The 24657-nt window shown below is 38.8% G+C and overlaps 1 protein-coding gene and 1 pseudogene across 8 annotated transcripts; one reads left to right on the top strand and one right to left on the bottom strand.

Moving 5' to 3' along the window:
• Positions 1-608: 608 nt before the first annotated feature.
• LOC310716417 (homeobox-containing protein 1) lies at positions 609-18477 on the bottom strand. 7 transcript variants are annotated; one of them, XM_083523671.1, is made up of 11 exons: positions 18199-18475; positions 17534-17645; positions 12718-13129; positions 10952-11037; positions 8543-8653; positions 7621-7746; positions 7285-7438; positions 4566-4648; positions 4306-4401; positions 3726-3847; positions 609-2076 (listed from the first exon to the last, which is right to left on the bottom strand). In XM_083523671.1, exons 1-11 carry the CDS (start codon positions 18367-18369, stop codon positions 1933-1935), a joined length of 1617 nt encoding a protein of 538 aa, XP_083379797.1. In that variant the 5' UTR covers positions 18370-18475; the 3' UTR covers positions 609-1932. The 7 variants fall into 7 exon arrangements, with proteins under 7 accessions (XP_083379797.1, XP_083379796.1, XP_083379795.1 ...); XM_083523670.1 differs by lacking the exons at positions 17534-17645; positions 18199-18475 and adding exons at positions 14786-14843; positions 15095-15445; XM_083523669.1 differs by lacking the exons at positions 17534-17645; positions 18199-18475 and adding exons at positions 14786-14861; positions 15095-15386.
• On the top strand, positions 17616-23348 carry LOC310716485 (gap junction beta-3 protein pseudogene; annotated as a pseudogene). The gene is made up of 2 exons (XR_014538247.1): positions 17616-17721; positions 22312-23348. The product of XR_014538247.1 is annotated as a gap junction beta-3 protein pseudogene (transcript).
• The last annotated feature ends 1309 nt before the right edge of the window (positions 23349-24657 follow it).

Genomic DNA, 24657 nt, shown 5'->3' with positions numbered 1-24657 from the left:
TCTTACCAAAGATGAAGATTTGTCTCAAAGGTCGCTGTTTTGACAGTGTTTTGAAGGTGATGGTGTGTGAATGTAGATAAAGTACTTTCTTGTAAACAGAGCAAGTCTTTTATACCACCTCATATAACTGAACAAACCCAAATCGTTTGTGGTATCTATCTATCTATCTATCTATCTATCTATCTATCTATCTATCTATCTATCTATCTATCTATCTATCTATCTATCTATCTATCTATCTATCTATCTATCTATCTGTCTGTTACAATTAAATAATATTTAGATTATTTTTGAAATAATTTTTCTTTGTCACGATTATGTATTGCCAAAAAAGCATCTTCATTTTAAAGCATATGAAATCCATATCTCTGATCTCATAATTTTTAAGCCCACATCTATATTTTTGTTTTTGGGGGCCACTCCAATACAGCCTACGCAAACCATATCTTCATGGAGCCTGAACAGGTTTGGACTGCCACTTCCAAAAAAATCCTATATAACTGTGTGCCAAAGTTTGGGGAAGAATAACATAAGTCAGGTGTCATAACACTTTTGTCCGTGTAGTGTAGAAGTGGGTTGTTTAAATAAATGTAAACAAGACACTGTGATATAATATACTGGTTTTATTGAAGTCATTGGGGACAGAAACGCAAACAGAAATGGATCTTGAAAGCGTGCGACTCTGCTTCCTGTTTCCATTTAACAGAGCTGAGGACTGAAATATCATAAGTCTTCCTATGCACGGAGAGCGTTCCCCTTTCGGCACGCGCCTCTTTAACGGACCTCGGGGAAACACAATTTCATTTGCCTGCTGACTTTATAAAAAGCATCTCTGTAAATGATCTGAGTTCCAGGACATACCTTTGGCTTCAAAGAGACAGGGAGAAAACAGTATATCGTCCACCGGAATGCGGCATATTTTTACACATTATATTCTAAATCTGTTACAGTTATAATAATGTTATAATACTGTAGTAGCTTATTAAAGTAATAATGGTGCTCATAGCAAAATATTTAAAAAAATGAACAATTTAGAGCCCAAACACCAGTCATCGATCACACCAGCTTAAATGACTGAGTAAAGAGAGGCTTTAAGTAGTGGTTAAATATAAAAACGATTGAGTCATGACCCTGTGCTATTACGGCTGGATCACTGCTTACAGAGAAAACGGTTCGCTTTGTTTATTAAAGGCCAAAAGGAAAAAAACTGAGCAATGCTGTTTGACGTGTACGTGAGACGTGTTTTGTTTTTTTCCGAAGTGATATTAGCTATAGTAAGTGAGAAAATGGGCCTGCTTCTCCATCAATTCTCTAATGTAGCTTTACCTGAGTAAATGGTGGCGTTCAGGTTCCACTCTCACATGAGAACTATTGCATATGGCTAAGGACATCTCGTCGCTCTCTTCCTGCAATCAGACGAGCACCGCAAATCGAGTGCACGCCATCGTCAGAGCCAAGCACCTGTCCTGCAGGTTTCTCTTACACTCCTGACTCCTGCTGCATGAGGTTTCTACTGTTAAACTGTTACACTTGAGAATAGTGAGAAGATGGAGAGGGCAAAAAGGAGAGGAAAAAAAAAACGATTAATAATAATAAAGGCTTTAGCATGAGGTGGAAGGTTAGCATTTCTGCACCATAATTGTCTTTTCCTCTTAATGCATTAAGACTTCTTGGAATGCACAATACAGTGTATAGAGATAAATATTGCCATTACTACAAGCGTGATTACTGTAGATACATACAATTGCCCCCATAGCACTAGAGGCAATTTGGTGTCTCGCCGTACACACACACACACACACACACACACACACACACACACACACACACACACACACACACACGTCCTCCCCCACCTGATCTCGAAAAGAGGGACAGTAAGCGGCACAATTTCACCCCTCTAAAACATTATGCGGACTGCTTGGCCTTCGCTCATTCCTCATCAGCGGCCTCCCTTTTTGATTCATCCATCTTCTGATCCACGTGTTGAGTAGCAGGGCTTGAAAGAGGCACTACTTCCACTGCAGGCAGTGTGGCTCCATCTGGCTCAGTGGCTTTTCTCTGAGCGAGCTCTTCCTGAGCACAAGAAAAAAAAATTATAAAATTGGATTGGCTTTTTTTTAAATCGGCGACATCAAATGTTGTTTTTTTTTTTTTTTATTATTCATTAGTATTTCCTGCTGGCACAATGATATTTTTACACACACACACACACACACACACACACACACACACACACACACACACACACACACACACACACACACACACACACACACACACACACACACACACACACACACACACACACACTTCCCTGATTTATGTCACCATAGCCAGAATATGAAGTCAAAATTCTTATTGTCCTGGTCAATTACAAAACTATTAGTCACGCTTTCTTTGCCTGCGTTGTGTTTACTACAAGTGTAACATCAAAACCACTATCACCATCCCATATTCACTGAAAAAATGTATAATAAAAACATACACCGGGCATCAGGCATAAAATTGACATATACTACAATGTTAGTAAATAGCACTGATTATCTCTTCATCAGGGCACCTGTTAGTGAGTGGGATTTATTAGGCAGCAAGTCAACATTTAGTCCTCAAAGTTGATGTGTTAGAAGCAGAAAAAATGGGCAAGTGTAAAGATTTGAGTGAGTTTGACAAGGTCCAAATTGTGATGTCTAAACAACTGCGTCAGAGCATCTCCAAAACTGCAGCTCTTGTGGAATGTTCCAGTCTGCAGTGGCCAGTGTTTTTAAAAAGTGGTCCAAGAAAGGAACAGTGGTGAACCGGGGACAGGGTCGTGGGCGGCATTGATGCACGAGAAAAGCGAAGGCTGGTCGTGTAGTTCGATCCAACAGACGAGCTCCTGTAGCTCAAATTACTGAAGTTGTTGTTTGAATGTTTCAATTCATCCTAATAGGCTTGATGTCAGAACTTGACATCAAGCAAACAGTACCGTTTACATTCAAAGTAAAAAACAATATAGGTCCGATATATTTGTTTACATTTGTGCAATATTTACCAGATGATCTTGAAATTACATGAGGTTTACCTGAAAGTATTTTTTACAGTGTGTATCTATTAAGTGTTTCCAATATCTCTATTTCTATTCAGATTTAAACCTATAGTGGGTGTTGGTTTAAAACTTTGTCTTGTATATTTATTATTTGGAAAACATACCCAACTAAGTTATTAAAATTAGGCAGTAAGACACAAATACCAAGCAATTCAATGGTTCTCACCCTCCAATACTACTTCCTGTGCTCCTGTTTATCTTCTGGTCCAATCAAAACCATAGGTTTATTAAATGTAGATTTTCTTTTACACTGAGTAGCAGAGCTGAAGATGTTGAGGTTTTCGTAGGGAGTGACGAGGATGGACAGAATTAGAAACGAGTTTATTAGAGGGACAGCGCATGTAGGACATTTTGGAGACAAGGTGAGGGAGGCGAGATTTAGATGGTTTGGACATGTGCACAGGAGGGACATGGGGTATATCGGTAGGAGAATGCTGAGGATGGAGCCACCAGGAAGGAGGAAAAGAGGAAGACCAAACAGGAGGTTCATGGATGTGGTGAGGGAAGACATGCAGGTGGTTGGGTTGCAAGAGGCAGATGTAGAGGACAAAGTTGTGTGGAGACGGATGATCCGCTGTGGCGACCCCTAATGGTAGAAGCCGAAAGAAGAAGAAGAAGTGTAGATTATTTTCCCCACCTGATCTGGAAATCGCTGATTTACAACCTGATCTCCAAACTCCTGGTTCTCAACCTCTTCACCGTTAGAATGACAGCTGGGACTTGGCACTTCTATGCCATGGCTTTCAAGAATGGCAGCCTCTGAGAACATGGGATTGGGTGATTGTTTTAGAATAAGGAAAAGAGAGTAAAAAAAAAAAAGGTAATATTGTTCATTCCATAAGTAACTTTATTCGATAATTGTTACTCCCATTTGCTGGGTAATATGTAAGGAATAAACTACAACTGGATGTGATGTCCTGTTACAGAATATTAGATTGATGACAGGGTGATATGATCCAGGTCATGAAGCAGAGTTATTGGAACCACCTTGTTAATTCACACAAAAAAGTGTTTAATTTTATTTTAATATAGTATTAGGTACAATGCTACATTTATTTTCAGCACATGGCCCTCAATCGAGTTGGATTTTTGGCGTTTCATTGAAAAACATTTTTGGTTTAAGTGAAGCAGCCACAACAGAAGTCCTTTGGTATAATTCAATAATTGATTATTTAAACAAAAAAAAAAAAAAAAAAATCAATTGCAGGCCATCTCACCAATGTTGGCACGTCTCTTCATCTCCTTCCTGCGATTTGCAAACCAGTTGTAGACTTTCAGAGCAGTGACTCTCTCAAACTCAGAAAGTTTGCACCCTGTGACAGAATTTGGCACACGGAAGGATGTGATTATTTCGTTTTCATTCGTATGATCTACTCTAATTGATTCTCTGGTGCACTGTGAAACAATGAGGCAGTATCAGAAAATGGGAGAATGCTGCGCTAATCTGCAGGCGAACCATTCCTCGAGGATTTCTCACCTGGTTTTTGGATGACCGAGTTGCAGGCGTTGGCAATCTCCTCTCGCCTGGCTTCATCAGGATACTGATTCTCTATAAAGAAACTAAAGGAGCACAGGTAACAAATCAGGGCCAGTGTATTATTAGTATGAACAACAAGGGACATTTCCGAAGGAAACAGATGCACTGTCTCCTTTAAGACATACACTTTATTATCGCCCAATTTATTGGGTCACTTTACTTTTGTAGCCAAAGTCAAGTGGATTTTCTCCAGACTGTTCCCACAAAGTTGTAGTTACACAATTATGTAGGACTTCTTTGAATAATGTAGCATTACATTTTCACTTGAACTAAGAGACCCAAACATGTCCCAGCAGGACAATTCCACCAGTTACCAGTTCCACCAATATGTATTGCATTGGTTGGAGTGGAAGATTTAGTGGTTTTTCATTTATTTATTTAATTTATTAGTGGCCTGCTATAGAGCTCTCTCCTCAACCCTATTAAATATCTTTTGGACGAATTAAAACAGTGACTAAACCCCAGGCCTTGTCACCCTACACCAATATCCTGATTTTACCCTTTTGGCTGAATGAACACGAATTTCCACACTCCAACACACTCCAAAATGTGGTGGAACATTTTGCCCTAAGTATGGGGGTTATTATAACAGCAAAAGGGGACTTCATGTAGAATGAGATGTTCAAAAAGCACATACCAATCTTGTGGCCAGGTGTCATTATTTTTTATAGAGTACCGTAATTTCCGGACTATTAAGCGCACACAAATAAATGCCACACCCACTAAATTTGACAAAGATTTTTATTTTGAACATAAATAAGCTGCACCTGTCTATAAGCCGCAGGTGTCTACATTGAAACTAATGAACTTTACACAGGCTCTAATGAAAGACAGTGTCTGTTACACGGCTTGTATCTAAACAGAAGCCTACCAAGTCTTCCTCCTTCCTTTCACAACTATTTCTCTCGGGAGTTTATCTTTTGGCATCGTTGTGCGTTTAAAAATCACCATCGGTGAATCTTTTCTCCTGATGCCGTGCAGCTCAGAACACAGGTGAAATGCGTTTTTTTCATGCCCGGTTGTTTTCAGCTTGACGAATGATTCGCATTTCCTGTTGACAATCCGAGTGAGCAGCAGGTCAAACGTCAGAGGAACATCATCCATATTTATGATGTGGTGCGGCCCGATTCAGTGGAAGCGCATCTGATTTAATATAAAGAGTTTCATTGGTTCACCTGAACCCGTTCCGCAATTTAATTGGTCTAATGTTATGGGGTTCAGTTTTTTGTCTTAAAGCTTGTGAAACCGAGAAAAACCCAGGAAAAATCCATAAATTAGCCGCTTCATTGTTTCAGCCGCGGGGTTCAAAGAGTGGGGAAAAGAGTAGCGGCTTATAGTCTGGAAAATACGGTATAGTTTAATGTAGTTAAACTGTATGGACAGACATTACATCAGATAAAATCACAGTCATTACCATAAATGACATGCATACATACAGATGCTGGGCTTTTCTTTTATAGCTTTACTGATACACTTTTTATAGTCTATCAAAAAAAAAAGGTATTCTTGTGCTCCCACAAAAAGGGCCTACAAAACCAAGGTCAGTAAAGCACAGTAAAGACTGTAGTTCTTATAAAAATTTATTAAAAATGAAACTAATTCTAATGTAATGGTAATTTCCTGCATAGCTTGAACCATTTTAATAGCTATCAAAAAAAATATTGTTTGTAATGTGTTGTATAATCTTTAGGATGTGTTTTTTGCCTTTTAGTGGGTCTTTAATAAAATAATACTGCACTGTGTGTGTGTGTGTGTGTGTGTGTGTGTGTGTGTGTGTGTGTGTGTGTCACTTAAAATTGCATGTTTGCTTGCAATTTTCATATAGAAAATAATTTTATTTGGGAAATTCATGGTATTATAAAAAGAGCTATGTACAATTTTTGTAATACTTACTTTATAAAGATAAAATACCTGCAGTGGTTGAGAAGCGCAAAACAAACAAACAAATCCAAAAACCAAAAAAAAAAAAATCCAAAAACAAATGAACAAATCCGAAAACAGAGTGATAATTCAGACAAACCGGAAAAGGTAGGTATAGTTTGTGAATAAAATACTTACCGATCATTGGACGAGACACTTGTCATTCAAGATGTACAGTAAGTGAGAGATTGTGTATCTTATAACTTTGTTTCTTGTACATGTGTCGAGTTTTACACTTTAAACACATTTTTTTCCAATAGTGTAACTTAAATATTTGTACACTTTTTCCAGCCTGTTGTACTTTCTGTAGAACTTGAATGAAAGATGTCTCGTCCAAAGAGCGGTCAGTATTCCATTCACAAACATACATATATGCTACATATTTATCTGCACTATTGCTACCTTTTGCACTTCTGGTAGATGCCAAACTGAATTTCGCTGCTGTGTACCTGTTCGTACCTGTACCTGCACCTCCCCACCTCCCCACCTTTTCCGGTTTGTCTGAATTATTACTGTGTTTTCGGATTTGTTCATTTGTTTTGCACGTCTAGGCCACCGCAAATATCTCATTGCCGATTCAAACCATGTGTCAAAATTTCATTAGAATGCATTGCACACTAGAAGGCACTGATGGTCTAAAATTTTGACTCTAAATGAACAATTGTGCTGGAAGTATAGCAAGCATTCAGGCAGGTGGGGATCAAAGGCAGACTTTTGTTATTTTTTACAAACGACTCACCTCTCCATGATCGACTGGCACTCTTTCCTCCAGGTGAAACGGCTGCCCCGCCTCAGTCTGAAAGGCCCACCTACTGCCACCCTGTCACCGGGGCAGCCAGCAACCCTCCAGTCAGGTTCCTCTTTGACCAGCGAGCGCATGGACAGAGTAGCACCTTCACACACATGCGTCATAAATCTACAAATAGCACTTGATTCTAAATAATGTTAGACAGACATTACACACTGATGATGCTTTTTACAGTGTGATACATCGTTTTTTTACGACAAACATGAAAGGAGTGATGTCTGGATCATGCATTGCCTATCGTCCAGCTGCTGGGTCCGTTGCGGTTACCTGACTGGGCCTGCTGCGCAGAGTACCAAGGGAGCAGGTGCATCAGAAGTTCTCTTTGTTTACTCCAGGGGGTGTCAGTCCTGCTCCTGTTGCCCTGAGCATGCTGGTTTTCAGTCCATCTGAACCCTTTAAGCCATTTGGGCAATCAGAAAACTGAAGATTAACTAAGGTCGCTCCCAAAGTCCATCTTAATCATTGACGAATACATGTTCAAAAAGCTGTAGAGAAAACTGACGTTCTACTGGTTTCATTATTAGGGGTTGCATTAAGAGGTCTATAATGCAGGGGATTAAAGTGTGCAGAGACATGCTCGGTACTGCAGCACTGCAGAGGATTATAAAGCGACATGCTCAGAGCTCTGTTAGTATAGTTAGGTGGCGTAATGGACAAGAGGAAAACCAGCAAGTTCCAGGCCCAGGATTAGGACTAAGGGGCACAATGCATGGCCTATAGTAGTTCTAGGGGTTTCGACAGGAAGTTGAGGAGAGCTAAAAGTACTGGAGGGTTTCATACAAACTCTGCATTACTTTTTCAGCCCTTTAACCTCTGTCACATTAACTCTATTAATATGAGTAGATGACTCTTTTGGCTGGGTGACAGGCTCTTAAGTTAATTTCCCAAACAGTATGCACGTCGATACGCTTTGCCAAACCCAACATTAACTCAATAATATAAATGATGGCAAATGAAATCAGCTGGTTTCATTTCAATCCATAATTGAAAAGACTTTTTATAGATTCATACGGCCTGTTTTAGAAACCAGACTGAATTACAAGCCCTCGAGGACCATGTGAAAAGGAAGTGTAAAAGAAAGTGGATGGGGAGTGGATGAACACAAGAATGCGATGGCTGTTTCCGCCTGAAAATACTTTCACCACAGGCTGGAAACTACACGCATCTGCGACCGGGAAGCTGCGCTCACCTGGACTGTTCCGCTCCAGCAGATACCAGCGGTAAAAAGCCCTGCGCTTGGAATCGCTCATCTCCAGGCCCTGCTGCAGCAGCCACTGGGAGATGTAGCTTTGACTGATACCTACAAAAAAATTTTTTTTCAACGTGTTAAGAAAAGAAACCCAGTTCTTATAGACTTGTACAGACACTCTCCTTAACACATAGACCATAAATATCTCAAGGTCAGGTGTGATTTCACAAGACTAGGCAGGCACAGCATTTTCTCCTCACGTGTCAGTGGTACAGCATCCGAGACACTCTGGGATATTTAAAGAAAATCCCTTACAGGAGGTTAAATTTAATCTACTGTATCATCCTGCTACCACTATAGGATAGCAATTTGTTATTGTTGAAGTATTAATTAAAGATATTGAGTTTAATGACAAACATTCCCTAATTTACATAAGAACATAAGTATTGGGACACCTGACTTTGCCAGTCATATGTGGTTCTTCCTCAAACTGTTATCATAAACTCGGTCTTTGGAAGCTTTCTTCTTTCTTCTTCTTTTAAACTAGGAGACCCAAACCCGTTCCAGCATGACAATGACCCTGTGCACAAAGCCAATGAAGACATGCTTTACATGGGTTCGAGTGGAAGATCTTGAGTTGCCTGCTATAGAGTTTGAGCTCAACCCTTTGAGATGGATTGGAATGCTAACTGCACCCCAGACCTCCTCTCTTCACCTACAACAGTACCTGACTTTATTAACATGCTTGTGGCTGAATGAGCACAAATCTCCATAAGCACGCTCCAAAATCTAGTGGAACATCTTTCCAGAAGATTAGAGGTTATTATAAGAGCAAATAGGAAGTTAATGTAAAATAGAATGTTTCATGTGTAAACAAAAATCTTTGTTTAAGATGCATGCCGCCTACTAACAAACAAAAAATAAAACGGTATCAAATATGTCAGTATATCAGCTGCGCTTATGTGAAGTTTTCCTTAATTGTTGTATATCGTGTGCATATACTATTCATATGGCCCCTGCCTTGACATGTTTTGGAGCAAATATGTAACATTGAGAAGTGCAGACTGAAGATGTGCAGAAAATCTTATTATAATTTGTAAAGTGACCTTGTATGTTAAAAGAAAACATCACACACACGAAGCTAAAACAAATAAATCCAGTTTGGCTGGTAAAAAAAAAAGCTATTATTTATAGACTGCTGTATGTAAATTACATAACATTATATGAATATATCTTCTATATCGGAGATGCCCAAACTTTTTCCTATGAAGAACCAAAAATCTAATTTGACTGAGGGGTGAAGGCCCAAAATAAATGTTGCATTGTACCAGACATTACATTGAATTCAATGTTGACCTGGTTCTTCACTATTATGACTTAGATAGACCGATAGATAGGCCGATAGATAGGCCGATAGATAGGCCGATAGATAGGCCGATAGATAGGCCGATAGATAGGCCGATAGATAGACCGACAGACAGACAGACAGACAGACAGACAGACAGACAGACAGACAGACAGACAGATAGACATGACTGTAATTTGTTTAACTACTTAAAAAGTTCTAGTTTCATGAAACTGACAGTACAATAAGAAACATTGAAGTGTACTGTACAGTGGAGCTCAATGCCTAATGCACTCTGCTGAGGCATTCGCTATTCACTGACCTCTAATCAGAGACATGAAGCTGGTCCTTATTTTTAAAAAATTGCTATTTTTTTCCCTTCTCATATGTGGCATGGTCAAATCACCAAGGGCCAAATTTTACCCACAGGCAAGTGTATGGTCATTCCTACTCTATATAAAGATACACAATATGGATAAGATTTATATGGGTTTTCTGAACATCCAATTCTACATTTGGTACCTATTTGCTGTTATAATAACCTCCGCTCTTCTGATTTCGAAGTATGCTTGTGAAGATTCCTTCTCATTCAGCTACAAAGGTGTTATTAAAGTGTTAAAGTTGTTGAGGTGAGAGCTCTATAGCAGTCCAGTCAAGATCTTTCACTTAAACCCAAGTAAAGCACATCTTAATGGAGCTTTGTGCAGAGGGGTACTGTAACAGGTTTGGGTGTCCTTGTTTATGTGAAGGAAATGTTTCCAAAAACATCCCATTTAATTGTGGGTCTTCCAATTTGTAGTAACAGTTTGGTGAAGAACCCCATATGGATGGAAAAGGCAGGTGTTTGTCTATGTAGTGTATGTTAGTGCATGTTATATGCAGGCTGTAAATGAAGGACTAGGATGAAGACGATTGCACCCGCACAGCTAAAGCACATCTGATTTTGATGTTTTAAGACAGGTTTATAAATTAAACATAGACGGGTTTTTCCAGGGGGGTCAAACCAGCGGTCGATTCCATAATCTTAATAAAAAACGACCATAGTATGAAGTTGTGCTGAGTACCTGTAACTTGGCCGACAATAGCCTGAGAGATCCTCCTGTTATTGAGGAAAGCCTTGATTTCCTCTTTTACCAGGTTACTGTCCCTCCTAAAATCCAAACACATGCATCAGATGTATGTACATGTAGGCTGACACTCTACATAAAAACATACTAATAATAATACAAATATGTTTAGCCACATTTTGAAGCATTTGTAATGCAAATTTGAGATAAATCATAAGAACAGTGTAATAGGAGTGTAATAAAATCACACTGTATGCTTTTATAGGATTAATACCAGTATTTATACTAGGATAAAAACTATTTTCCTACAACATTTGTTTTTTCTGAAGTGGTTCATTCTTTTACACCCAAGCAATTTGCCAATAATTACAAATTCCACATGGCAATTTTATAAATCGTTAATAGTTAGATTTATTAGATTAGATTAGACAATTTATCAATTGAAGATTAGTCAACTTTTGACCAACCAGCAGAAAGAATTGAACAACATGGAGCTATAAGAGTGCATGAATACATTGTGTGAATGTTTTACATAAACTTGAAATGGTTTACGGAGGCCAAAACCATTGCCAAAATTTGATTGCTGAAAATTTCTAGTTTTTTAGAAACATGCATATACCTTTTGTTGATATGCATCTAACTAGGAAAAGGTAAAACCACACAAGATTTGGACAGTGAATGACTGGAAGAAAGTTCAATGAACAGATGAGTCCAAATGTGACAATGTTTTGGAGAGAAGATGTTAACAGGCTGCCGCACCCCTACAGTCAAAAATGGAGGTGGAAGCTAAATGGTTTGGAGTTGTTTTGGAGTAAGGAATGTTGAAGACTTATTCTAGGTAAAACCAACATGGCTGCAATTCCTACTTTAACACCATGCAATTCCACCTGGACTGCGACTCATTAAAACTGACCGCACAACAAGACAATGACCTAAAACATACGCCCAGGTTCTGTAAGAGTAATTTCGAGAGCAAATAGTGAGCTGGAGTGTATTCATTATCATTTAATAGCCTGCCCAATCACCACACCTGTATCCTACTTTGTTCTGGGACCTAAATCCCACCTGCTCTGGGATGAACTGAATCGCAAGGTTAGAAAGAAATCTCCAACTGGTAAAGAACATCGTTAGTAAATTTCACAAGAGACATGCCAAAGTCTTTCAGCTGAATGTTTGGAGGAACAAGCTGTCTGGATGTTAAGGGAGGATTTTTTAAATGCTAAAGTTTAATGACTGTACATTTATAGATTTGTTTGGTCAAATTTAATCCTCGTAAAGTTAAATGACCTGCTGCATAGAAACAGAAGAAACCTGCATGTGTCTGACAAAAAAACTATAAAAGTGACAGTTACTGTATTATTTACACTTTGCTACAATTCGTACACTGAGGCAAGTCCAATCACTGAAATAATACAAAAAGAAAGTACTCTTGTGGTAAAAATGAAACAGACATGAACATAGTTTACATTCTCACCATCAACTGTTAATATAGTCAGAAATTCACCCTACATACCAAAGGAAACAGCACCACTCGCAAAACATTTCAAGAGCTTCAAAACTCCTTATTAAAGCCAGCTGTCTTCCTCCCACTCCTCCTGACCCACTTCAGAAAAGCCTACAAGTCTATGAAAATTACATTGCCGCTCCAGGGACGTTGCCTGCCATCGTCTGGGGTTATATTAATCACCCATTCCTGCTAGCCTTCTGAAAAAAAAAACAAGGTAATAAGAGCAAAAACAAGATGATCTGAAATAATCTTCTACCTCATGTACTCCTCCACCTTCTCTTCCAGATCCCAGTCCTCTTCTGCCAGGTCATAAGCGAACGCCCTCTGAACTCCACCCGGTGGATACAGGGGCGGAGACGAGGCGTCATAACTGTTGCTGGGGGACAGTGCGGCATCGAGAACTGGAGTCTGTGTGGTAGCTGAGGTGAGAGAGGAAGATGAAGAGGATGAGGAGGAAGGTGCAGCTGGAGCTGCAGAGGTAGGAGCCCTGGGCGGGGCTGAGTGATTGTCACAGAAAGGCGAGCGGTGCTCCGGATCCAATCTCTCTAGAGACTCCAGAGCCTGGAGGATCTGAGGTTTGGTCAAGCCGGACAGCCTGAGGCGCTGAAGCAGGTCGATCTGCTCGATGGTGTAGCGTGGCTCCACATCACAGCACTCCATCCTGGCATCTGCGAGAAGAGCCGAGTTAATCCATCTGCAGCTATAATTGAATTTTACGAGCACAACAAAAGGACTATATACAGATCATAGGAAGAAAAGATAGCTGCATTCTAAATGACCTCAGAAATGTGTTTTTCTCGTGTGCTCTTGCACCCACTTCACCGTGGCACTCCACCACACCACTGCAACCACTGACTTTTTTACTACATTGCTCCACTTCTTATTTGAAGGGGGAAAATGACACAAGGTCAGCTCTGCTGAGGCATTCGCTCATTCAAGATTAAGTGCAGGGGCCTCTCATATAAATGGGTTTGTGCATTTTAACATAAAAAAAATGCATTAATACACTGTTTCCTTTTTGGAATACACATCAGATTGTTTTGCATTAAGTAAAAAAAAAAAAAAAAAAAAAAAAAAAAAAAAAAAAAAGAAGATAAAAGAAAATGTCGGCTCAAGCAGAGCAATGCATAATAGTAAGAAGAGACAAGGCTAGGGCTGATTTCTTTCTAGCTCAGATTATAGATTTATGAAGCCCAACATGGACACACACATATACTTATATATACACACACACATATACATTCTTTTAAATTCCTGTGTGTGTGTGTGTGTGTGTGTGTGTGTGTGTAAGCTGTCATTCGATTAAAATATATAATCATAATTAACTGCTGATCAAACAATCACACATTTTTTCTGCTCTAAATATACCTTTGATTAATACTTTTCACATTTTTAATACTCTAATCAACATGGGCATGGACAAACATGGATGCTTCATGCAAATGTCTGTTTATTATTCTTAAAACCAACCTCAACATAAAGCATGAAGACTAAATAATCTTGAATATGTTTTATAGTATTAATAGTGTTTTCATTTACGCACACATGACACACACTGAGTCTCACAATAGTGAGTACAATACTCACATTTCAGCATCCTCTTATTATATCATCTCAAGGGCCAATACTACAGAAATGAAACTTGGATATATTTTAGAGTAGTCAGTGTGCAGTACAGATTTATTGTCCTCTGAAAATAACATACAGCCATTATTGTGAAAATAGCTGGCAACAAAAGTGAGTACACCCCCAGTGATAACAGCTGTACGTCGTGTAACCGTGTAAAGCCACATGTCTTGTTCATCATTGACAATAATGGCTGTATGTTGGGTTCTTTTCAGAGGAGAGTAAATCTGTACTGCACACTGACTACACTAAAATATATCCAAGTTTCATTTCTGTAGTATTGTCCCTTGAGATGATATAAGAAGATGGTTGCTGAAATGTAAATATTGTACTCACTATTGTGAGATACTGTATGTATGTATATGCAGGTAGTCCCTGAGTTACGATGGTTCGACTTACAATTTTTCGATTTTGCCATGATAAAATAAAAATGTTACAAATCTTTATATTTTCGCAGCAGTGTCGATGTGGCACGATACTTTGGGCCAGCATGTATGCATCTCCCACCTTCTAAAATGCCTCAATCTCACCAGCGGTTGCTAGAGTTCAGCTCTCTCTGTGTTAGAGCGTGTATTTTCTTTTGTTTCAAAGCCCAATTTTAGCTCTTGCCTCTCTCCTTTTTATTGCCGTCGCTCGACACTAAAACAGAACGCACTGATTAGTCTCATCAGGTGTGCTTCTACACGTGTGCGTCTTACCGCTCGTTTCGTCCGGCTCCGCCCTCCACTCGCGAACCAGCGCCTGTCCACGCACCCTCTGCCACATACATATATACTATAAAGTTTATACATTACTATACTGTAAAAGGTTGTTTTGCTAAATTATGTACTGCAATTTGTTATATAATTAACAAATTACAGTATAATACCCCATATATATATATATATATATATATATATATATATATATATATATATATATATATATATATATATATATATATATATATATATATATTTATAGATTTAAATGTGTGTGTGTGTGTGTATATATAAATATATATATACCTCTAAAGCAATGCTGGCAGCACTCATGCGTCTGTTTTTTGAAGCCAGTTTCTGCACCTGACGCACATCACGAGGACTCAACTTCTTTGATCGACCCTTGCGAGGCCTGTTCTGAGTGGAACCCGTCTTGGAAAACCTCTGTAATACCCTGGCCACTGTACTGTAACTCAGTTTCAGGGTGTTACCGATCTTCTTATAGCCTAGGCCATCATTGTGGAGAGCAACAATTCTAATTCTCAAATCCTCAGAGAGTTCTTTGCCATGAGGTGCCATGTTGAACATCCAGTGGTCAGTATGAGAGAATTGGACTCAAAGCACCTAATTTTAACTGCTCTAATACAAGATACCCAAATTTGTATGGTCCTGTCAAGCAGACAAAAACATGAACATGATAAATAGGACATGTGGCTTTACATGGTTACACGACTTACAGCTGTTATCACTGAGGGCGTACTCACTCACTTGTTTTGCCAGTTATTTAGACAATAATTGCTATATGTTGAGTTATATTTAGAGGACAGAAAATCTGCTATATGAGCTACACATTTAACACTATTGTCCATTAAGAAGAAGATATACAGAAATGATAAATGATTGCTGAAATGCGAGGATTGTTCTCAGATACTGCATATTTATATATATATATATATATATATATATATATATATATATATATATATATATATATATATATATATATACAGAGAGAGAGAGAGAGAGAGAGAGAGAGAGAGCGAGAGAGAGAGAGAGAGAGAGAGAGAGAGAGGAGTATATATATATATATATATATGCAGGTATTTCGTTATGAGTTATGATGGTTCGACTTTAAGACGATGACAGATACAAAATACAATACTTTGGGACTCTGCCTTTATTTCGTCAGCAGTCGAGAGTTCAGTTGTCTTGGTGTTAAAGCGTGTATTTTTTTTCTGTGTTTTTGGAATTTTAAAGCCCAATTGTAGCTCTTGCCTCACTTTTATTCAAAAGAAGCGCACTGATTAGTCTCATCAAATGGGCTTCTACACGTGTGCGTCTTAACGCTCGTTTCATCTGCCTCCACCCTCCACTCGCAAACCGTCACCTGTCCATGCACCCTCTGCCTAATTGCTGTTTTGCCTGGTCAGTGCTTTTATATATATATATATATATATATATATATATATATATATATATATATATATATATATATATATATAAATATATATATAAATATATATATAAAAGCACTGACCAGGCAAAACATTATGACCAAAACAGTTCTGAACCGTCAAGCATCAACATCATTAACTACTTCAGTAATTTACAGGTAAATTTACAGGAGCTCGTCTGTTGGATCGGCCCACACGAGCCAGCCTTCGTACCCTACGTTCATCAATGAGCCTCGTCCGCCAATGACCCTGTCGCCGAATCACCACTGTTCCTTTCTTTGACCACTTTTAATAGATACTGACCACTGCAGACAGTCGTCTAGCCGTCACAATTTGACCCCTTGTCAAACTCACTCACATCCTTACACTTGTCCATTTTTCCTGCTTCTAACACATCAAAATTGAGGACAAAATGTTCACTTGCTGCCTAATATATCACACTCACTAACAGGTGCCATGATGAAGAGATAATCAGTGTTGATCACTTCACCAGCCATACTGTTATGCTTGATCGGTGTAAATATGTATGTGTGAGAGATATATATATATATATATATATATATATATATATATATATATATATATATGCCAGAGAAATTGAATAATTTTTATATTCAAACCCCAATATGTTAAAACCAACTGAAAACAAGTCAGTCTACAAACCGCAATATTTATTCTACACATTTCAATAATAGAGCTAATTTTTCAACACAATATATGGGTACACAAAAGTCTGCGACAGCATACGTTGTCCTTCTGCGAACTTCAAAATTTTTTGTATTTCACTTCACTTAAACTAAGAAGCCCAACCACTATTCCAGCATGACACTGGCCACATGCAAGCTCCATGAAGACATAATTAACCTCCAAGGTTAGTAGAAGAACTTGTACAGATCCTGCACCAAGGCCTGACCTCAGAACTGCTCAACATGTACGAGATGAACTGGAATGAAGTCTGCAAAGTCTTCCAGGCCTTTCTTATCCAAAATCACTTCCCAAACTACATAGCAGTCAAAATACTTGGATTGGTAGATGACAACAAATCTGAGAGCTTCGCTTCCAAATCCAGTGGAAGATCGGAGGATGTGGTTGATGCAAAAAAAAAAAAAGGACTTTTATTGATAGTTGCTTGAAAAAAACATACCGACACTAGAAGGGGAGAAGAGGGCGAGATTTGGAGAAATTGAGTTGAAAGAGGTTGTGAATTGTTTGTGAAGCTCTAAGCCGCCATGATGTTGCGCAATAACTGGTTACACGGAAAAGGGACGCGATGTGATCCGAGGTGTTTTACCTGAGAGTTGCGGGGACACGCGGCCCGTGGGGAGCGGCTCAGCGCGCGGAGCCACAGCGCGGAGACTCCACTGGCGCATGATCCACTCAGCACCGGGGTTTGGGGACAACGCCTGCAAACATCACCGCACCTTCAGCCTGCAAAAGCGCAAAACTCCGGGCTAGGATACGTGAAGCACGGAGAGAGGGGTGTGTGTATATATGTGTGTGTGTGTGTGTGTGTGTGTGTGTGTGTGTGTGTGTGTGTGTGCAGGCTGCTGCAGTTCGGGAAGCGGATGAATACAGTAGCTTTAGCTAAACATCAAAGACAGTTGGAAAAAATACTGTTATTATTCTGTTATGCGTTTGATGCTCAGTGATAATACAAATCAATCACGGCAGCTGAAATGACATGGCTGAAGAATATATATATATATATATATATATATATATATATATATATATATATATATATATATATATATATATATATATATATAAAACTCCACTGTCGCAAACCTACACGAACACACCGCCAAACCGCTTTCCGGCATCCCTAACCGATTGCGGACGCACGCGGAAAATCAAAAAAACTAAAATGGCAGCTCCGGTGCGTGAGCCGAGGAGGCGCCGTGGACTGTAGCGGTAGTACCGCCGTACTGACGCCGCTTGCAGCGCTCCACTCACCTCGCCGTCTCCGCAGCCTGACTGCCCGCCCAATGAACTCCGCTCTCCCGCCGGCTTTCCAGCTCGGCCCGCCTGCGCTTGGCTAATGAAGGTGATACGAGAAGGGTCACATTGTCCCGGGATGCTGCAGTAGTTGGTTGGTGTGTGTGTGTGTGTGTGTCCTCGGTGCATGAGCACCGTCCCAGCAGCGTTCACTGACCTCTCACCCACAGCTAACTTCCTGCAGGAAGTGCTTGTGATTCCACCAGGAGGAGAGAGGAACTTTCATTACACTGCATAACAAAAAATAAACTACTCACAGCACACTTTCATTGAAAATAATAAAATATTGAATAATATAAATATATATATATATTTAGGTGTTTTTTTCTTTTTTCCTTCACCAATGTGGAACCAATTAGTACATCTTTATATTTTACATGGAAACGTGTCTATAATGTATATAACTGTAATAGATAGATGGATGGATGGATGGATGGATAAATAGATGGATAGATAGATAGATAGATAGATAGATAGATAGATAGATAGATAGATAGATAGATAGATAGATAGATAGATAGATAGATAGATAGATAATATATGTGTGTATAAAAAAACTGATGTGCCTTCACAGTAATTGAAAGGTGATCAAACAGCATTCCCCATCTCAGGTCATCATAGAGCAGGGGTCACCAACGTGGTACCCGCAGGCACCAGGTAGCCCCCAAGGACCACATGAGTAGCCAGCGGGCCTTTTCTAAAAATAGCTGTTTCCTTCATTGTTGAATCATTGTTGATAATTATTGTGAGAAAACATTAACATGATCAGTGTCTTCAAATAGATGACTATCATTGATTATTAATAATAACATATAATAAAAGGTAAATTGAGCAAATGTGTTATTTCAGATCAAACTGAAAACTGTGTGTATTAAACTGGTAGCCCCTCACATTAATCGCTACCCAAGAAGTAGCTCTCAGTTTTAAAAAGTTTGGTGAACCCTGTCATAGAGGTATGACAGAGTCACCCATAATGATGTATAAATCAAATCTGACTGAAATCTGATTGGATTAAAACTCAAACCCAAACTTACATTCTGAGAGAAACACTATGAAATAAAAAGAGGAGAGAATTGTATTGGGAATAATTGAATACATATTCATGGGCAAAAATATTTTAAAATCAGGGCGATATTTTATTGCACGATAAATAAACGCACGATTGTCACAAGTTCCCATGTAACTCGTGATCAATTGCAACTTAATTGCACATATTTATCTGCTCTAAATGTACTTTAAATTAATACCTTTCAAGTTTTTAATACTCTAATCAACATGGGCATGGACAAATATGGATGCTTTATGCAAATATATGTTTTATATTAGTGAAACCATCCTCAGCATAAGAGCATGAAGACTAGACATGTTTCAGAGGTCATAGATGTTTTTTCAAATAACTTGTTCATGTCTATTAGACACACAAAAAACAACAGAAATACCAGGTTCTTTACTTCTCTTTCTTTTCACTGAGCAATTTACTTACACAAGCCTGTTTACATTTTCAGAAGGCAGGGCAGCTCGTGAAGATATTCTTGTAAATGTTTGAAATTATGGTGCTTGGATTTACATAAATCATCAGGACATCGAACGGAACTTTTCATGTGTTTTCACACGGATGATTTTGATTGCCGGATGCATGCATCATGGCGGATTTTCCTACTTGATTCTAGACTTGGTGCATCAGTAAAAATGTTTATTTTTAATTTTTTTATATCTGAGTAATGAAACAACGTCGCGAATAAATGTGTGTTGCGTCGAAGGTTTAACTTTTGCATCTTTTATACTTTTTTTAATAAAAATTGTCAAACAGGAATGTGCACTGCATTTATCGTGCGCTAATAAAAATTTGTGCCATTTTAAAATTTATTTGCGTTAACGTGTTAATAACTCGTTCATTTTGACAGCCCTAATTAAAACATAAGTCAGTTTAGGCCAGCAGTGTATTGTAGGCCTTACTGGCCCTGATAGTCAGCTTTTTTGTACCCAAAAGTTGCAGCAGAAAACACTAAGAAAGCAGAGTACTAAATGTTTCTTCTCACACCGTGAGAATGTAATAGATTCAAGGCTATATTTTTCATACCTTGCATCTTTTGTACCATTACTACATGGTAATATAAATGTTTTTTTAAATGTACACACCTGGACCTTAAAGGCTGCTTTTGTACCTGTTATTAGCTTTTATTGTAAAGTTTTACTGGTATGTCAGGAATCCAATTATATAACATACACTACATTTATGTTAGCAGTGAAATCTTGTCAAGGAGGCTTTTCTCTCCCCATCCCGAGGCATCCTGAGGTTTGGCCAGCTCTAGTCACGTCCCACCTCATGAAGATTATGGACCTTTAAAGAAATAGATGCAGAACTCGCAAACTTCCCGAACCACCCAGAGACGTACCAGTGCCAGCTGGATCCCACTACATGTGTGGAGTTTTGACATTGGACCTCCTGGAGTGTTTAAAGGCTCTGGCATAGAAAAGCTGGTGTTGGATCTGTGATGATCACAAATGTTGAGATACTTTATGAGTTGTAGGAAGAACATTACTTATAATCTTACACTCCAGTGCTCATGTTAGTTCTCATTCTCCAGTGTTCTGTATTGTTGAAAGATTTATGATCAAACTCTCGATGTCACCCAAATGAGGATGGGTTCCCCTTTTGAGTCTGGTTCCTCTTTTAAATTAAATAATTTTCATGTTTAATTCGCTAAATGAATTAATTGTATATGAATGTTAATGGCTACGGCAACCTATTTGTGAATGCATGCATAGAAAAGCACGAGTTTGCCTGGGAAATCCCTTCATAATTAAACTTTTTTTTTTTTTTTTTTACTATTTATACAGTTACCTTTATACATTTTTGCACATTATTTTCATTAAAAAAATAGCATGAATAGCAGCTTTACACACTCTTTTTGTTTCTCCATTCATTCAGCTGAAATACTTTGCCTTGCCTCTTGTAAATTTTGCCAAAGATGTCCGTCACTAGTTGGAGATTTCTTTTAGATACAGTTAAACCCCAAACAGTTCAATATGATTTAGATGCAGTGATTGGGCAGGCCATTCCCTGATAGATAACACTCTAGTACACTCTTTGCTCTATAAATAACACTTATAGAGCTTGGACTTAAGTTATTCTTTTGTTGTATAGTGTAGTTGGTTTGTTGGATTGTATGGTGTTGGAGTAAGGAATGGTAGCTATGTTGGTTCAGTATTTCTTTCACACTGAAGGTGTCCAATCTTTTCTGCTCAAAAACAACCCACCTCCATTTTTTACTGTGGGTTCAGGCAGTGTGGTAACATCTCTCCTGTTCTCTATCTCAAATAAGATTTTCTGTTAGAGTGCAAAATGGCAAATTTGGACTCATCTGTTCACAAACTTTCTTCCAGACATTCGCTGTCCAATTCGGGTGTGTTTTTGTTTTTTAACAAGTTTGTTGCATATAAACAATAGGCACATGTATATCAAAAAGCATAAAGGACTAGATGTTTCCAAACTTGTTTCCGAAGCTCTGTAGGTCTAAAAATGACAAGACTTCGTTGCAAGAAGATCACTGACATTTTATCTTATAAAAGCAAGATATTCGCCGTGTGAGGAAAGTTTTCAAGCATCTTGAGGCAAGTTGACGTTTCCATGCTTGGACTTCTGATCAGTAGGTGGCGAGTTTAAATAGTGGTGACACTAAGCTGTCACTGCTGGCCCTTGAGCAAGGCCCTTATTCTTCAGTTGTATAAATGAGATAATTGTAAGTCGCTCTGTAAATGCTGGGAATGTAATTGACTGTTTTTTCCACAGTGTTGTCATACTGACTCCTTATCCGGCACGATCTTTGCAGGAAGACATCCTACATTCTAATAAAATATTTATATATACATGCTAAAAGCAGCATCCCCCTGTATAGTAACACCTTAGTTGATTTTGTTGAATCTGATAACAGAGACTTTATTTTCAAAGTAAATGTCTAGGGACTCTTGCATCAGGTTAACAAGGCGGCCCAGTGTTTACTTGTTATCTTGGTAGCTTCAGACTCTCTCTTTCATACACTCACCCTGCTGTGTGTGCTTACTTCACAGGGTTGGTCACCCTTTGTCCACATAATAGCTGTAGTGAGTGACACACCTCAGGCAGTTGGAGCAAGCGTCAGGAGCCGACCACACGATTAAAAAAAAAAAAAGCGTGAAAATGAACTGGGCTTTTCTTCAGGGACTCGTCAGTGGCGTCAATAAGTACTCGACTGCTTTCGGTCGCATATGGCTTTCTGTGGTGTTCATCTTCCGTCTGCTGGTGCTGCTGGTGGCTGCTGAGAAGGTGTTTGGTGATGAGCAAAAGGAGTTTGACTGCAACACCAGAGAGCCAGGCTGCCACAATGTCTGCTATGACCATTTCTTTCCCATATCTCCATCTCGTCTCTGGGCACTCCAGCTAATTTTTGTCACGTGCCCGTCACTCCTGGTTGTCCTACATGTAGCGTACAGGGACGACCGTGAGAGGAAGCACCAGCTGAAGCACGGTGAGGGCTGTACCCATCTCTACACAGACACCAGCAAGAAGCGAGGCGGGCTGTGGTGGACGTACCTCTTCAGCCTCATATTTAAGATGGCAGTGGACGCCGTGTTCATCTTTCTTGTGTACTACATCTACGAGGCCACCTTCTTTCCTTTGCTGGTGAGGTGTCATGAGGCTCCCTGTCCTCAAGTGACTGACTGCTATATCAGTCGTTCTACAGAGAAGCGAATCTTCACCATCTTCCTCGTGGTGGTCAGCTTGGTGTGTATCCTGCTGACCCTCTGCGAGATACTCTATCTCCTTTGTAAGCGATGCCACGAATGTGCCGTCTCGCACAAACTCAACAAACGTGAAAGACGCATCGCCACCGCCTCTTCACAGGCGAACAAGCATAATCAGGATAACATGGCTGATGTTGCATTGTTCGACAAAGCTAATCAAGTGCATTAGTGCTTTTACGTAGCCATTTTATTAAAAATCAACAGAGATGAACAAATGATTTATTGAATATTCAATTCATTAATGTCATTAATTGCAATTTACATTCAATACTTTGTCATTTAGAGAATGCATATGAATACATGCTTTTCTAACCCAATTTGGAACCTTGCTGTATTTATTTTCAACGTTATAGTTTGTTATATTAAAAAAAAAAATATATACATATACATTTTTTTTAATTAGACCAATGTATTACTTATGAGACACTGTATGTGTGAAGTTTCATGTGTTCTTGGGAGGATTTTCCTGTTTTTTTCCCACTGTACAAAAACTATGCTATTTCGATTTGCTTATAAAATGAACTGGTGTCCCATCTGGGTTAAATTCTCCTGCTTCGCACTCAGAGATTTTGTGTGTGTCCTTGGCCAGAACAAAGCATTTTACTAAAGATGTGTAAATGAATGAAAGTAATAAAACTGAAACATGAAATGTGAAACTATGATGTGCAAGCTTGAGGTATTTCTTGTGTTGCTTGCCAAGAAAACTGAAAGAAACTGCCTGTAATAAACATGCAAAAGGATCAATAGGTTATTATTGTTGCAGGTTAAATCGCCATAACTCATTCAGAAGTACCTTTAACATTATTTTTTGTTAGAACATGTAGCTAGAAATACTTGAACATACAGTGGAAAAAAAAAATTAGATCATTTACTATTCTAAAATCTGAGTGTTTTTTGACAGAGGTACAGTAGTCTGTGCATTTGCCGGTGTGTGTGTGTGTCTGTGTGCGTATTTTATCTATTTATTATTTTTTGAATGTACAATGCAGAAACACCCACTATCAGATCATATTGCACTAGCTGGACCTTTAAAAGCAACTCCCCGAAAATCAAACAACCTGATTAATCAGCACATTTCTGTCTGCCCCGTCCCGTATCACTCACGCCTAACTCAAAAATAATAGCTGGTTAGCCTTACGACACATCATGTGCTTATCCAAGTTCAGACTTTTTGTTATAATGGTTCATTTCTTAAGTAAATAAAGAATATCTGTTAATCCGGTTCAGATTTGAGTCATAGGTACCTGGCGGAGGCTGGCTGGTGAGGCCGGGCACCAAAACAAAAGTAAATATTCTTTCACAATTACGCATTTAGATAAGCTCTATGCCTGAACAGTTACACAGGATGTGATAATATAGATAATAAAGGTTTACATTTTACGTTAAAAACATGACACACGACATGAGTTTCCAGGTGAATTTATTTTTAAGTTGTGTATATAATATGTTATGTTGATCTGAAGAGGATGCTGTCACAAGAAATGTTGGTTCCAAAAGTACAAAATTATATATTGTATTTTCAAAATTTTATTGTTATAATATGTACACTATATAACTAAAAGATCCAGAGAAATACAAGGCACTGTAATGCTTTTACCGTATCTGCACTGTAGTGGACTCGCACTATGAAAG

This window comes from Silurus aristotelis, assembly GCF_946808225.1.
Source record: "Silurus aristotelis genome assembly, chromosome: 21".
Lineage (NCBI taxonomy): Eukaryota > Metazoa > Chordata > Actinopteri > Siluriformes > Siluridae > Silurus > Silurus aristotelis.
This window is presented reverse-complemented; position numbering and strand designations above follow the sequence as displayed.

Coding starts and splice junctions, on each gene's coding strand:
- LOC310716417 (XM_083523669.1), bottom strand. CDS start 15,376: ATGTTCAACATGGCACCTCATGGCAAAGAACTCTCTGAGGATTTGAGA. Junction 13,130..14,785: donor GGAGCCGGACGAAACGAGCG/GTAAGACGCACA, acceptor CTCTTCTCGCAG/ATGCCAGGATGGAGTGCTGT. Junction 3,848..4,305: donor GAAGAGACGTGCCAACATTG/GTGAGATGGCCT, acceptor CCATGTTCTCAG/AGGCTGCCATTCTTGAAAGC.